Here is a 15,429-nt window from a genome sequence, read left to right as displayed (position 1 = left end):
ATGTGCGCGTTCGTGTGTGTTGGAGGAGGGGCTCTGTAAGGAAGTGGCAGATTTTCTCCAGTTGTGTATTTTCAAATTCTAGCGCACTCAAGCTGGTTTCTCCAAAATTACCTACCCCACCTTTAAAGGTCCCATGTCATGGCCATTTCTACTGATCATAATTCCATTGTTGAGGTATACTAAAATAGATTTATATTGTGCAATTTTCCAAAATCACATTGGTTTCTCATACAGCATCTCTGTATATGTGTATTCACTCTCTGTCCTAAACGGCTTGTTGGAGATCCTGCCCCCCCCCTCCCTATGAGCCCAGTGGCCATCTGCGAGACAGCGAGACACAGCGAAACCCAGCCCGAAACCAGCCCGAACACACAAACACACCCGCAGCCTGGCTGCGTACCGCCGTCTCAGGGAGGAGAAATCGGCAGAGCTGCAGCTGAGAAAAGATTGAGTGTGTGTGAGGAAGTCCGCGGATTGGTCCATTTGGACCAATCCACGGACTTAACGTAACGGCTCCGCGGACGTAACGTAGCGGCTCCACGGATTGGTCCATTTGGACCAATGGGTCCATTTGGGTATGGGCACGTCACTGTACCCAGGAAGAAAACAATGGAAAAAGAGAAATCTCCAACGAGGCGTTCTGGGACAGCATAGATAGGTCTTTTCTGTGTTAGAGTTTTACTCGCTACAGGGTGTACTTTGAGGGTTTGCGACTTTGCAGACCGTTTACATGCATAAAAACCTTCATAACACACAAGGGGACGGGTAATAACCAGAAAAGCATGACATGGGACCTTTAAACCATCAATTTCAGTTAATTTACACCACTCCCTAATTATATTTCAATTGTTGGATTAATAACTGCATGATATTTCTGACAGTTCTTGTACAGGAATATCTGAAATAAGTAATAGATCATACAAAATGAATACAAATGAATTTATTTAAAAGTCTGACAACATTTCTCTATCCCATGCATGTTTAAAGCACAAAGCATGCAACCACAATCTCAGCATACAGTAACAATGACTCTGTAACTTTCTGTACTTTGACCATTAAAACCAGTAATCATCCTGCGAGTTCCCTGAATCCAACTTTAAGTTAACACTGTGGTGAACATAACAGTCTCCAGCCCTCCAGGGAAGCCGCATTAAGGATAACACCAGTGGAATACTATGAATCCAGTCTGGGATTAGAAACCATTTCAGGCACTGGCAATACTTTCAGGAGTGATTACAGAGCAGATCAGGCCTGAGGAGAACTGACACAACAACACTGACGCAGTCTCAGTTTACCCATCCCACAGTACAGACGTCTTCTCAGGACGATTCCCAGCTGGTTCTCTGTCTGCAAATGTACATTATGAAGTTATCATGCTTTCTTAAACGTTAAAGCTGACATGGCGGACAGAACACACACACGGATTTAATTTACAAAAAAACGATAGGAATATACATATTATTTTTTTTTTATATTAGCACCTCATCTCCACATGAAGCTGATTGCATTTTTTTAATTGAGAACACAGTTGTAGCTTCAGGAGCTTTTATAAAACCTTTGTTACTCCTTCTGACCTTGGCAGTATTGGTTCACTGTAGTAGCAGCCCATTGATTCAAAGATTTCTTCAATCTTGTAAGAAAATATCTCATATTACAATTATGCTTTTCTTATATTTCCACGTCTGTTCTGCACAAACGATCCCCATCCTCAGGGACATTTCCAGCAGGACTTCTGAAACTACGTTTAGCCGTGAAGGCCGCAGACCTCAGTCCTCTGCTTCAGCTCAGCGTTGTGAACCCGTCAGGATGACTGTTGTTCTCTCTGGAGTTCACCGGTCCAACAGTCAGAGCTGCTGCTGGTCGTACTCTGATATGAGCTTCTTGATGTGGGCCAGTTTGTTGTGTAGATATTCACAGCGAGTCTTGTCCTTGTTGTAGTTAGGGTTGGACTAAACAAGGGAGAAAAATAATAAGGAAAATACATGATTATTTAACCAAGAAAAAGAGAAGTGGAGTTCCTCAATGCAACAAGATAGGGAAGATATTTCTGCTTTGAAAAAGTTCTTACCTTTTTAATTTTGCGATACTCCTGTAGAATTTGATTGCGAACCGTCTGCAAGAGAAACATAAAATGAATTAGGCCTTAATATAATTCAATACATTAGTTATTTTATGCAGCATTCACAAAAATATGAATTTGATGGAAAACAAAACCTAAATCATCTCTACAATAATTTCAAACCATTTAGTTCTGCTACTTTTGAAAAAAATGGCTTCACATATTAATTAAATGAAGTTGGAAATTCAATGATAACATTTGATAAATGTGAGAACAACACAGGAACACTTCAGCGTGTGATGTGCTCTCTGCAAAACCCCCATTCTTTTGAAATGATCAATTATCATTTTTATGAAATGAAGATTTGAACATGGAGAATATGCTTGCAACTAATAAGAGTTTTTCTCAAACTAAATTTGAAGCAATTTGAAGCATGTAAACGCACTATCATTTGACAGAGATCATCAAATTAAGAGCTGCATTTCTTGTTGTTTTTTACCTTGTATTTATGTGTTCCGTGGTGTAGCTCTTTGAGCTGCGCGTCCAGCTCCATGAACTGCCGCGTCACTCCGTCAATACGAGCGTGGAGATCTCTGTACTCGCTGTACTCCGTGTTGAAGTCCTGCTTGTAGCTCTGTCTGCTGTCATGGCTGCAAATGGCTGTGTACTTCCTGTGCAGAGAACACAAAAGAGCGGGGATCAGACCAGTACAGTACCCACCTACAGAATACTGTGCTTACAATCTGATTTGAACTGCTAAACAATGTTGGTAATGAGATCATGGACAGAAAATCTCCTATACAACACTGATCAACTGATCAACTACCTTTTTGATCGAGAAATTGTTTATTTGATCAATTTGTTTGAGTAAAAGGTTTGTGTCTTGTTTGTGTACTTACAATAAATAGTCTTCTGCGTCATTGTCTTCTTGAAGCACACTAGATTGAAACAAAATGTCACTGGGCTCTGAAAGAAAAAGGAAACAATGTCAAACATTGTGAAAATATTAACACAATTTACACTTAAAGTCTTTGTCTGATATTTTGTTGTTTGAAATGTCAGTATTAAATCACGTGGCTCACTTGGGAGAAAAAAATAAAAGGGAGCGGGACAGGAATATAACAATAGAGAAGCGAAGTCCCTCCCTTTCCGGTGGACCTCCATGGGACCTTATTTCGGAAAAAGTATGCATTGAAGTCAATGGAGAGAGAAAGATTATCTTTCGATCCCGTTTGAATTGTGCCACGAATTACACATATGATGTTTGTCAATTTAAAAGATAATTTTGCAAGTCAAAAACATTAAAATGTGTCGTAACACTTTTTTTTTTGTGAAACCGCTCAATGAACTACATCTCCCGTCTCGCACCACACACCAAGACGGCCGTCACGTTGGCACATTTCACTTCTTTCTTTCAGAATGAGGCGAAAAGTATTAAAAGAGGTGAAAATCACTCCAAGTCTGGGCATGTTGAGAGCTGTACATACACACAAGGGGAGTTAGTCGGTTCCGTAAAAGCCAGCATGCGGGACCGGGATTCTGGGATTTGTAGTCTTTCTAGTTGCGCATTTTTCATAGTCTTATATTTCAACAGTTTTACGACAAACTGTGACTTTTTTGACATGGAAATTAATTTTTAAGATTGACAAACATCATATGTGTAATTCGTGGCACAATTCAAACGGGGTCGAAAGATACGTTTTCTCTCCACATTGATTTCAATACATACTTTTTCCGAAATAAGGTCCCATGGGGCGGAAGTAGATGGGCGGGACTTCGCCTCTCTATAGGGCAGTTTGAATATGCAGTTCTAATGTGACTAAACACGGGAAGGGGACAGAAACATGAGTCGTTCTTCCAGTATTGGGACGGGATAGGAATAAGGTTTTTCGCTCCGTCATGGGACTGGGACAGGAGTTATTTTGTAGCAGTGTGATGGGACAGGAGTTATTTTGTAGCAGTGTGATGGGACAGGAGTTATTTTGTAGCAGTGTGATGGGACAGGAGTATAAATCCCTCTTGTGTCCTCCTCTACTAGTCGACAGCTAACAGCACTCACTTATGCGGTCCATGGACACTTTATCGTTCGGATCCTCTGAGCTGTGATCCTTCCTCCTTCTCTTCTTGTCTCTCGTCTTATCCTTCTCCTTGACAAACAAACAAAAGCCCCAATTACTAATGGATCGCGTGAAACAGAAAAGCCATAAACTAAATACAAAGTGGTTTCCTAACCTGATCGCTGTGCTTGTGTTTGCTCTTCTTCCTTTTGATGGTGTGTCTGTGCAGATCAGGCACCGTCAGAGGAGAGGGAGGGAGATCAGAGTTGGGTGGAGGGGAGTCTGCTGTGACGTTGGGTTCCTCCTGAAGAACCGGAGTTGGTTCTAGCCTCTCGGCCACTTCCACTTCCCGCTGACAGGCTGCTGACAGAGAGTCTAAGAGCTTTCGAGGATCAAGAGAGTTCCTTTGCCCGCCATTCCCTGTCGCTTCTGTGACGTCTTTAAAAGCTGCTTGTTCTGACCGCCTCACTCTTGACTTGTCATCAGCTGTTTTGCAGGACAAGCGGGATATCCTGGGCTTCTTATTGGCCAAAGGGTCGGTGTATTCCTCTGGCAGGGAGGGTTTTGGGCGGTGCGCTGGGGAGGAGTTGGGGGTATCTCTGAGTGGACTGACCTGAGCCTCTGGGACGGTGAGGAGGTTCTGTTGTGGCTGAAATAGTCTCCTGCACAGAAATATAGAAGATGATAAATAAAGACAATAGACCACTTAAGACTACAATCATTTAGATTTGTTTATGGCATATTTAGTAAACTGCAAAAACACAGTATATACATATTAGGTAAAATATGAATTATAACTTGTATCTTAATTCATGACATCTGTTTAATTTACATTGTGAAATGGCCCTAGCCTGAACACTTTAAACTCTGTAGTCATTGCTCTCTGTCGTTGTGGGGCAGTATGATCCTCACAGTTCCTGATATGCTGCTACGATCTGAACATGGTGGTGTGGGTCTCTTTTGTGTTACCTGACAAGGATTCGTTTCAGCAGCTGCTGGTCTCCTGAGGTGTAGCCTGGCCAGTCCTTGTGCAGTTCCTTATACACAGCGTCCTTCAGAACAAATGTCTTGTCTCTAATGTTCAGCTGACCAACCTGAGTACACACAGAAACACAAGAATAAACCCAGTGAGAAAACACGTACATTTCTTGATCCGTTTGAATTGTTTTCACGGTGACAGTGTTTGATCCCCATAATGTAGAGGATGTGGTGGTCACAGTTATGTTATCTAACTGCTATATTGATTTAGACCTCTATCTATCTAAAGGAATAAATTACCTCCATCAGCACAGAGTCCATCATGTCTTTGTCTCTGGCTGTCAGTCCGTCTCTCTGCAGCCTCAAGATGAGCTCCGGCCTCTTGAAAGGCCTCAGGGCCAGCAGATGTGTGACTCTCTCCCTGAGCGGCCTCTCCTGCACGTCACCAACACTCTTCCTGTGTGAAGCACACTTCTTCGGCTTGGACACGGTAACTTGGACACGCCTCTTAATGTTGCCGAGGAGAGACTGGGACGACTGTTGGGGTTTGGCCAGGCTGGCCAATGCGGGATTCGGGGCTCGCACCGTCACCTTCTTACCTGCAAAAAGAGCAGGAAATCTCACATCAAAAGCAGCCTTTGCCATAAAAAAGCTAAAATATTCTGGTGCTTGTCTAAGGTTAAAAAAAGTGACTAGGTTGAACATAAATCCCAGTTTTAAATGTGTGAAACCACAGCTTCAAAAGAGTGCTTTTAACGCTACATCTGGCAGGATCAGACACCCGAGGAAGAGAATTTAAAAGCGGGGTCGTATCTTTCCTGTGGCGGAAATCATGGATAAAAAGAGAAACAACCTCGTTTCAGAAAACCCACATTCGGGTTACAAGCATTCACACAAGTCTCAGTGAGCAAAAGCTGCTATCTAATTTAGGAAATAACCACACAGTTGCACAAGCCTGTAGTGGTTGAGGAAGTGTTTTTTTGTACAAGCTTCCTCTGAATTGACAAAATCATCAAATCCAGTGTGTGTATGTCTGAGTGCGTTCACTGAAACAAGATGACGGTGGAAAAAATATCTGTTTAGAAGGAAGTGGTTTGGTGGCTAGAAGAAGTAAGCCAGCTGTGACGCAAAAAAAAGTTAAATCACTGGTTTTATCATGTGGATGTATATTTTGGTATACACAATACAGCCTCTGTACGTATGTTTTTGGAAAAGTCTCAGTAAAATCACTGCATTATTTAAAATAACAATGTATACAAGGCTGTATATTAATGTGTGTGTTATTTAGAAATGTGGCAGAAAAAAGGACAAACAGAAAATCAACACTGACTGTTACCATGTCACTGGTTACCACACATGTTTCTATGGCAACCAATGCAACATGGCTTTTTTTTGTTGTTGGCTTTTATCAGCAGCACGGTACACATTTGTCTTCAGGCCATTCTTATTCCCCAGCTGGAGTTATCTCTTGTATAACGGAGCAGATTGCACATGTGAGTGTTTCTTGTGTTTCCTACCCTGGAAGCGCCCCCCCCCCTGCTTGATGACGATGGCCCCGCGGCTGCGCGTCTCCTCCTCAGCCTGAGCCATGCTCTGCCGAGCCTTATCGTACGAGTCATCTGTAGCGTTCACTGTCATCTTTTTCTGAATCACCCCGAGACATGACAGCTCCTCGGCAGCACTGAGAGGAGGGAGGACAGCGGGTAAAGACAGCGATCTGACAGAGCGTTCAGGACTCATTCTACACGTTATATATTTCAAAATGATAAATCGTTTGAGTGTGAATATGTTTGATTGATGCATCCAGTTACTCTTCCATCAGCTGGTTTTCTCTACGACAAAATACATAGCATTTATGTGTAGTTTATTATTGTTTATCGAATGTGTCATTTTGGCAACAGCTCCGAAGCTTGCTGCTGCGTTTGTGTCAGCAGTCAAACTGGAGATGTAATGAATCATTTCTAAACTTGACACAAGTCTTGGCATTTATCAAAAACACGGCGCTGAATTTCCAGACTTCCTAGTCCTGTGCAGTCGGGACACCCAGGGTCTCTGACATTTAAAGAGTCTGACAGTTATCAGCAGGGTGCCTTTCACACAGAAGGAGACATTTTATAAATATTGGAACTTATTCTAAGGCCAAATGTACTATAGTGAGTAAACACATAACTACACTTAGGTCTTGAATTCAATACATAACCTCCATGCAGCATACAATTATCAAGAGCATCATTGCTTTGCATTTCAATCAAAATTGTGCACCTTTCCATCCATTCAACTGATGCTAAGTATTTTTGTTTGACTATATAAATGATTATTTGTTGTGTGTTACCCAGTGCGAAGCTGTTGGAAGCAGTCAAAGCTTCCATTGGGATTATCACGGGCGACGCTCGTCACGCCAAAGGTGAAGATCCTGCAGTCGTCTTTGTTCTCCGAGCAGGGGACGGAGATTCTCTGCAACATGAAAGAGACAAAAACAGACAATAGAAACAATTAGATTCAACGTCTTTCACATCTTCCTGCCAGAGAAGAAATGATTGATTTAACATGTCAACAGGTCAACCAGTTCATCCTACCCCTTTGCTGCCATTAAAACTGATGGTGGGACGAGAAGACCAACCCTGAAGAAAGAGACAAATCATTACATTTTATTCAATCACAAACAAACACGATAACCAGAATATTTGAGGCAAAACATATGACACGGAGGATGTTGTGTGTTGTGTACTAGTTCTTCCTTCATTGTGGTTTTATTACTGCTACTACTCAACCTGCGTACTTCTCTGACTGTAGGGCGGTGTTCTTCCTGTCTGAGCATAGAGTACCAGACAACAGAGGTTGGTATAAAGGCTTATTAAGTCCACTCAGGTCATCAGATGATACCAATGCAAGGCTATCTATTTCCCAAAATGGTAATCTCTTCCCTTCACTGTGCAGAACTTACTAGAACATTTTTATGAAGGCCATTAATTGCTAAGTGGACTGAAGTGAGCATGAATGTAAAGGGAACTCTAAGTTTAGACGTTTAAGACTGTTTACAAGTATGGAAAGACACTACTGTACATGAAATAAAAGTGGTGGCTCTAGAAGGAGCTTCGTGGAATCCGATACATTGCCTGAAGTTATAACATTGTTCGTTGTGGCAGAACAGGGTTGTGAAGTTGGACAAAAGCTGGAGGCTAACTGATCAAGGCTACATTAGCCACAACTAGCATGTCTTACTGAACTGCATTGTGGGTAATGTAGGTGCAGTCTTGACAAGTCAAAACTAAACATCTCTGGTAAATGTTTGCTTCCTGACAAATGCAAAGCAACATTTGTGGAGTGCTCTTTCAGAAAAACCTTCAAAGAACTGTATTGACTCAGAATGGCTGAGAAAAGATACGCCTCCCTCTGTTGTTAACCTTTGTATTTTCACATATATTGATCAAGTGTATTGACTTGATCGGTGCACTACTGAGCCTTAGCCTTACACCAATTTGCAATTCTACTTAGTTTATTCCTGCTAAGCACAGATACATTTATTTCCTTTTTTAACCAAATCATACAATCTATTTGCTCAAATGAACTCCACAAGGCACCTCTTGGGGTACGCCTGGAGTATCCTGTAACCTCTGCATCGTGTGGCAATTAAAAAAATGCAGGTTTGATTTTATAAGAGGGCACTGGCTGAGGTCATTACGACCTGCTGCTCAAATGCAGCAGCTTGTCACATTAGAATAGAGTGAAATATAACAGCCTGTCATCTCTCACAGGGGAGAGTTAGCCTGCAGGAATCGGCACAAATGACGATCCCAAAGTGACACGTTTGCAGTACAGATGGAAACTATGCGATTGCGATGACTAGAATCGGATTGACCTTTCCAAGGGGAGGACGTGTGAGTCCACCTGTTGATGAGTGCAGACAGTGAGGTGGCTGCCAGCACTCAGTTTGGCCTGGGTACATGTAGAGGTGTTTTTATTTTTTTGTCTCTGTGGTCAGGCCAAGTGGGTTATGAATAGCCACACTTAAAGCTAAATAAAGAAATTAGATATATGCACAGCAACAGTATTGTATGGATGTAAAACTCTGTGTTAGGTGTTTCCCCTTCCTTCCTGTGTCATAGTAGTATTACAAAGCATGAAAGGAGCAGTGTGCTTTTCATAATTCAACAGAATAAAAGGGTTGACGTTATTACTCGGGAGTTTCCTATCTGTGTAACAAGAATAGAGGAAGTGTGTGTGACTGTCCTTCCTGCAGTGTCTGATTCATGTATGATTAACTGGGTCATATGTTAGTATTTAAATCTGATCATCTGTTTCCCTGGGGCTACAATGAAGATAAACAGGCTGCAACTTCATTCATGTTTACAACAAAAATGGCTCCATTTCTCAAAAGCAATCAAAGCTACTTCTCCCCTCTCCCCCCCCCCCCCCTTAACAGCCTTGTTTCCTTTTCCCCCCTACAGCCAGTTTCCTTTCTTCTCTCTCGCTCTCCCTCTCATGAACATTCATAATACTTGTATACAGCAGCTTGTAACCACTTGGCCAGCAGCTTGTTGCCACCACACTGGGAAGCGTTTCCGCATAGCATTATGCAACATGTATTATTTCATAGCTTTAAAAGGGGGGCATGTAGGAGACAACAGCCGAGGAATTGGTGAAGTTAGGCAGGAATGAACCCACCTTCCTCGCCTTTTTTCCCGTATAACTGTTTAAGTATGTTTCCCCTTGACTAAGTGGTTACAATATCACCAGTAACTGTACATTATTCGAGGAGAAGTTAAAGAAATAACCTACCTTGCCGCTTTGAAAGGAGCAAATGGCTCTTGCCGCGCTGTCAGTGAGTTTTACATGAAAAACAGAGACGTTAGCGCCGTTGCTCAGTTTACCGCTGGATAAACCGTAACACTGGTTCTCCTTTAGAGCAGACATCCCGCCACACACTCCCCCCTGTCAGACTTATTCCGGACCAAACACATAAACAAACAAACATTGACGACAGGATCCAGAGAGAAAGGGCTGAGCTGGTCCGTGTGGCTGCTCCTCCGCCGCGCGCTATTCTGGAGTAGATCGCGTTACGTCATGACGGATGAGCGGATTTCATTGGCCCAGAGACATAGATAAACCATGACGTAGGACCAACGTAACCACTTCTGCTTTATGTGCCTCCCCTCTCACTATGCTAATTGACTTTCTTTCACTTCTCTGTCTGGTCCTTCATATTTATTTATGTATTAAACAATAAAAAACACGTTCATAAAAATAAAATGTATTTATTTACTGTATTTTTTTTAAATTATTTTTAAATTTGTTTATATTTAAATATAAATCAAATGACTCACTTTGAACAATACTTTCAATTGCTGAAGAAACCTGTTTTCCTGCTCTCATACAAACTCAGAGTCTGTCTTTTTTGTAAATTTAAAATCAAAGTTAATGAATTAAGTCAGATTTATTTATTAATTAAGTAGCTCAGTGCTTTGCAGAGAACAAAAGACATGAAGAATGAAAAATAGACATAACAAGCACATCACATTTCTCTTCATGCATTTGACATTGGGGCGTATGATTTGGAAATTCAGTGTGTGTGTCTCATCTGTCTCTCTCTGCCAGTGTTTGAACACAGACGGTGGGCACAAGTCAGATGAGAACTGTTCAAAGCTGACATATCAAAGGGCCTCGGGGTCTTTGTAGCTCAGAGTCTGCAACAGGTGACATTTAGGCTTAAAACCATTTATAACTTTGAACAGTGGCTGTGGGGCCCAACCTCCCCTCCACCCAGCAGGAGGGGGGGAGACGGATCAGGAGAGAGGAAGGACAGAGGGTCACAGACAGAGGGAGAAGATGAAAGTTAGTACCCTCTCACTTTATGTTCTGCAGTTTGCTGCAGGCCAGCAACATGAGGACGCTTCATACAAGAGCGGGGTTAAACCTTTTATAGGATAACGTGAAATAATGGCACCATCTGAGTAAACATTCTACTTGTTTGTAGAAGAGGAACAGATAAAAAAAGCACTGAAGAGAGAGCGTTAAGGTGAGTTTAACATTCACTATCCATACTGTCAATGTGTTTGCATCTGTTCAATACTGTATGCCATGTACATTTCAATGTTTCAAGCATTCTTAATGAGATCAGCAACCTTTACTTTATTTGAAATAACTTGAATCAATACCAGCCTACACTGATGTTCATATTTCTTTCATTTTTTGATCTTATTAACGGATACATAAAGAGATAATGAGGTCTTTAGTTTGTTTGAACACATCATGTTTTCTTAATATTTATTTTCTTTTGTTGAAGGCTTAAAAACTGAAAAAAGTTTATAATCAGGAGACTATGATCATTATAATTAAATGTAGTAAAATGTGTACAGAGCAGGAAGTATACATGTTTTGCTGTTGTACTTTGAACATTGAATCTGACTTCCCTTTACCCTCCAGGCCATGGGAGACCCCCTGTCCGACTGCAGCCCCCTCATCAGTGCAGCAGCCTCCTGTAAGCTGCGTCTGGTCCGCCTGCTGGTGGAGGGGGGGGCTCAGGTCAACAGGCGCAACCCCAAAGGAGAGACCCCGCTCCTGGCTGCCTGTAAGGCCCTGAGAGGGGAGCCTGGTGGGCCTGAGACGGTGAAACTCCTCTCCTACCTGCTGCAGAACAAGGTCAGTCCGCAGTGAGTCATGTGGCCAGTTTCAACTTAGAATACTGCGTAAATGCAATCTATGGAATTCAAGTTTTCACACTTGCTCAACTGTTCATTGATTTAGATATATTTCTAATGCATAATAAATGTGTCCCAGTAGGGAGAGGTGGTATGCATTGTAAACAGCTTTCTGATTATCCCAGTTCTGCTTCTGTCCTCGATCCACCTCTTCAAAACATTTCAGACATTTATTCTGCTGGAGAACACAACACATCTGAGGGAAGATGCTTATAGGTTCACATGGAGGATTGTGCATTAGACTGTCTAATACAAAGTTCTCACTAATCAATGACAAATCAGATTTCATTTTAAAAAAGTGAGCTGAAAGTGTATTCATAAGCAAATGATATACAACATTGACACTTGATTTCCTAGCAAACACAATTGAAAGACACCAAATTCACACTGGGTTAATGGTCATGACATGTAGACTTATTGATTGTCGACTGTCAACTGTAATCCTTTGGGCCAATCAGGCCGAGCCGAACGCCCAGGACCGGGCCGGACGCACCGCTCTGATGTACGCCTGCATGGAGCGGGCAGGAGCTCAGGTGGCGTCCACCCTGCTGGCTGCAGGAGCCGACCCCAGCATGGAGGATCACTCCGGGGCCTCAGCACTGGTGTACGCCGTCAACGCACAGCACCAACCCACACTGAAGGTCAGAACAGCTGGGGGACATAGGAAAAATTGATTTGTTTATGTTGGAGAAGGATGTGTTTATTTAAACTGAGAGGCAGAGAAACTCAGCATTGACATACATACTTAGAAATACCACAATGTAAAGTTACACCACTATAGGTAAAGGTCCTGCATTAAAGAAATGTACCATATTATTTTTTAACTATGTAAGGATATAAATAATGTATCTAATAAGGTTTGTTGTTAATTATGTAGTAATTTCTTGGGAGTGTTTTTAATGGTGTTGCCTGTCATAAGGGTGCTGATTTTTTAGGTACAAACAATGTACGTTATAATTTGTGTATGTCTTAACTAGAAAAGGAACATGTCACTTTTCTTTCAAGTAAACATACTAGATGTCTCAAAAATCATACTCTCTACAGATTTGACTCTTTTCAGATAATTAAATCTGTTCAAATCTGAGCCTTGATACTGATATTACCAAGTATTACGAATACAATAAAGCTTTAGTAAGCAGCACCGTCAAATCTGTGTATTTCAGGTTTTGATGGATGCCTGCCGGGCGAGGGGTCGTGACATCATCATCATCACCACACAGATGAATGTGAACGGAGGCCCGGTGACCAGGCGTTTCCTGAACGTTACACCGTCTCCTGACTCCTCGCCGGTGTCCTGCATGTCCCCGTCTGACATCATCCTCAAGACGGGCTCCCCAAACTCACCCGAGGGAGAAAACATCTTCAACTTCAGAGGAACTGGTGGTGAGTAATGCTGAGTGTTTTTCAATAGAAAGTACACATTACCACACAACTGACTGTGTACTTGGTATATAGAGAAAAGCAGACATTCGATTAGAAAATCTTAGACCAAAACATGCAAAACCCCACAAAAAAAATCTCAAAACATAGATAGTAGAGTGCTGATAATCTATATTTACATTAACAACTCCACCTGAGGATAAATAGCCCTGTGTAATCCTCATTCAGCAAACAACCAGGATCCTAACATTGGATCAGTGTTATATTGTGGATGTTTTCTGGGTAGCATCAACAGTACTCAGTATGCAGATCTGTGTCTCTGGGTATGTAGCTGTGCAGCGTTTAACAAAGGCAAGTCTAGACGGATGAGAACAAATTCCTAGTGGTTGCAATCATTAGCTGAGTGCTCATTCCTGAGGACAGCAGATGAAATGTGTTGTCAGGGTGAGGTGAAGGTAATTCTGGTGGTGCATTTTAATGAAAGAAGCCACATTTCTTCGGCTACAGAGGAACTGATACTTCATTAATCCCATAGAAACTAACAAGGGTCTCTTTGAATACAGAATATGTAAAAGCTGTGTTATTTTTTAATAATGCATACTACTTATCGTATGCAGTATATACTTTATATTAATCTTAATTGCACTGGTTTAAAATGCCACTGGCGATTAAACACACACAGCTCCTCCATTTCCCTCTGGCATTGCATTTTGGGAGAACAGTGTACATCAGCAGTGCCACAAAGTATAATAGGCCTTTTTGTAATAAAAAAAACTGGTGTAAGATTGTTTGTTTTGGCAGTTTTCTAGCGTGAACACACAGCAGAAAGCTACAATTAGTATGAGAAAACACCTGTTTTGCGTGCACCTTGGCCAATAAAATATATACAAAAATAAAAATAAATACTATGTTTGTACTATACCAGCATAATTCTTGCTGCTCTGAATATGTATCCTCATGGTTGATTCCACTTGGTGTAAATCGATTCGGATTAAAATGTCGATATGTCATAAAATGTTTGCTTTGTATATAGTCCAAAATAACACATTTGCTTATAGGGCTTTGCCATCTGTACAGCATACAACACCCTCTATCCTTTGACCTTTGTTTAGGATAAGGAAAAATCCATTAAGGTGAGGGAGAGGATATGCAAAATGCAAAAGGAGACACAGTTAATCTCAAGTACTTCCACATGTTTGCTTCTCACTCATTCTGTCTTATTCCCCTACATCAGGCACAATAGGAAGCAGCAGCAGCAGCAGCGGCAGTGGCAGACCTCCCTCCTGTGAGCTGGGCCAGAGCAGCCACCCCCCGCCCAGACAGAGGATGTTATCTGAACCGTGGCTGGCCATCCACAACCTGGCCTGCCTGAACCGGGCCTACGAGGAGGGCCTGATGGAGAGGAGCCTGCGGGGGGAGGGGGAGGGGGGCAGAGAGGATTCAAGATGGGAGACTCTAGAGAGGGGAGGAGAGGAGCCACACTTTCATCAGTCCAGGGGGGGAGAGAGGAAGGCGGGTTTGCTTCAAAGGAGGGATTACAGATGTGGAGGAGAGAATTACAACAGTGAGGTTTTTCTTCCGAGGCTGTCTCAGTCGGCCCTCTCCCTGACGGAGGTGAGCTCATCTCAGGCAACAGCAAGCCGACTCTTCCCTAAGAGGTGTCTGATGCCCGGAGGTTCAACTTCTGACGACACCACCCTAAAAAGCGGTGTTGATAAGCTTCCTGCCTGTTTGCCTCCCCACTGCCAGCTCCGCAGGAACACCCTCCCCTCCGTCATGGTGGTTCCTCCTCCACTTCAACTCCCACCCTTAGTCCACCAATCAGACTCCCATCTACAGGTTCCCATTCCCAAAAGCAGGAGCATGGTGTTTCTGCCTCACCCGCCCAGCTCCTCTTCACCCAGAGCTCATGTAAGACTCCCCCGTCTCCTGCCCTCCTCCTCCTGCTCCTTCCTGGCTGCTCCTCCTGCCTCCTCCTTCCTGGCTGCTCCTCCTGCCTCCTGCTGCAGCAAGAGGTCTCTGCGCCGCCACTCAGTACAGCTGGACCAGATCAGAGGAGGAGAAACAATTTAGGCCTTCATCCCTCCATTATTTTGTTCTCTGACAGGAAACATCATTAAAGTTCAAACAGCAATCTGAAAATGTGATAAAGTTGACACACTTTAAAAAAAAAAAGCCTCTAAAATGGTAACAGCAGGGCAAAAATAAAAGCACTTAGAAATAAAGTGAGGTAATTGCTATGTTTGTGCCTCTGTAT

The 15,429-nt window shown here is 42.5% G+C and overlaps 1 protein-coding gene across 1 annotated transcript; it reads right to left on the bottom strand.

Moving 5' to 3' along the window:
- Nucleotides 1-922: 922 nt before the first annotated feature.
- On the bottom strand, nucleotides 923-10,133 carry LOC117492783 (RNA polymerase II elongation factor ELL-like). The gene is made up of 12 exons (XM_034143209.1): nucleotides 9,874-10,133; nucleotides 7,671-7,715; nucleotides 7,427-7,548; nucleotides 6,612-6,775; nucleotides 5,395-5,693; nucleotides 5,086-5,210; nucleotides 4,292-4,778; nucleotides 4,119-4,206; nucleotides 2,959-3,025; nucleotides 2,559-2,730; nucleotides 2,069-2,113; nucleotides 923-1,949 (listed from the first exon to the last, which is right to left on the bottom strand). Exons 1-12 carry the CDS (start codon nucleotides 10,006-10,008, stop codon nucleotides 1,845-1,847), a joined length of 1,854 nt encoding a protein of 617 aa, XP_033999100.1. The 5' UTR covers nucleotides 10,009-10,133; the 3' UTR covers nucleotides 923-1,844.
- Between the last annotated feature and the right edge of the window lie 5,296 nt (nucleotides 10,134-15,429).

This window comes from Trematomus bernacchii, unplaced genomic scaffold (genome assembly GCF_902827165.1).
Source record: "Trematomus bernacchii unplaced genomic scaffold, fTreBer1.1, whole genome shotgun sequence".
NCBI lineage: Eukaryota > Metazoa > Chordata > Actinopteri > Perciformes > Nototheniidae > Trematomus > Trematomus bernacchii.
Note: the sequence above shows the minus strand (reverse complement) of the source record. Positions and strands in the feature narration are given on the sequence as shown.

Excerpts from the sequence above, each read along its gene's own strand:
- LOC117492783 (XM_034143209.1), bottom strand. The coding sequence starts at position 10,008 with ATGTCTGCTCTAAAGGAGAACCAGTGTTACGGTTTATCCAGCGGTAAA. Across the intron at positions 7,549-7,670 it reads GTTTTAATGGCAGCAAAGGG|AGAATCTCCGTCCCCTGCTC; the intron begins GTAGGATGAACT and ends TTCATGTTGCAG. Across the intron at positions 5,211-5,394 it reads TGGACTCTGTGCTGATGGAG|GTTGGTCAGCTGAACATTAG; the intron begins GTAATTTATTCC and ends GTGTGTACTCAG.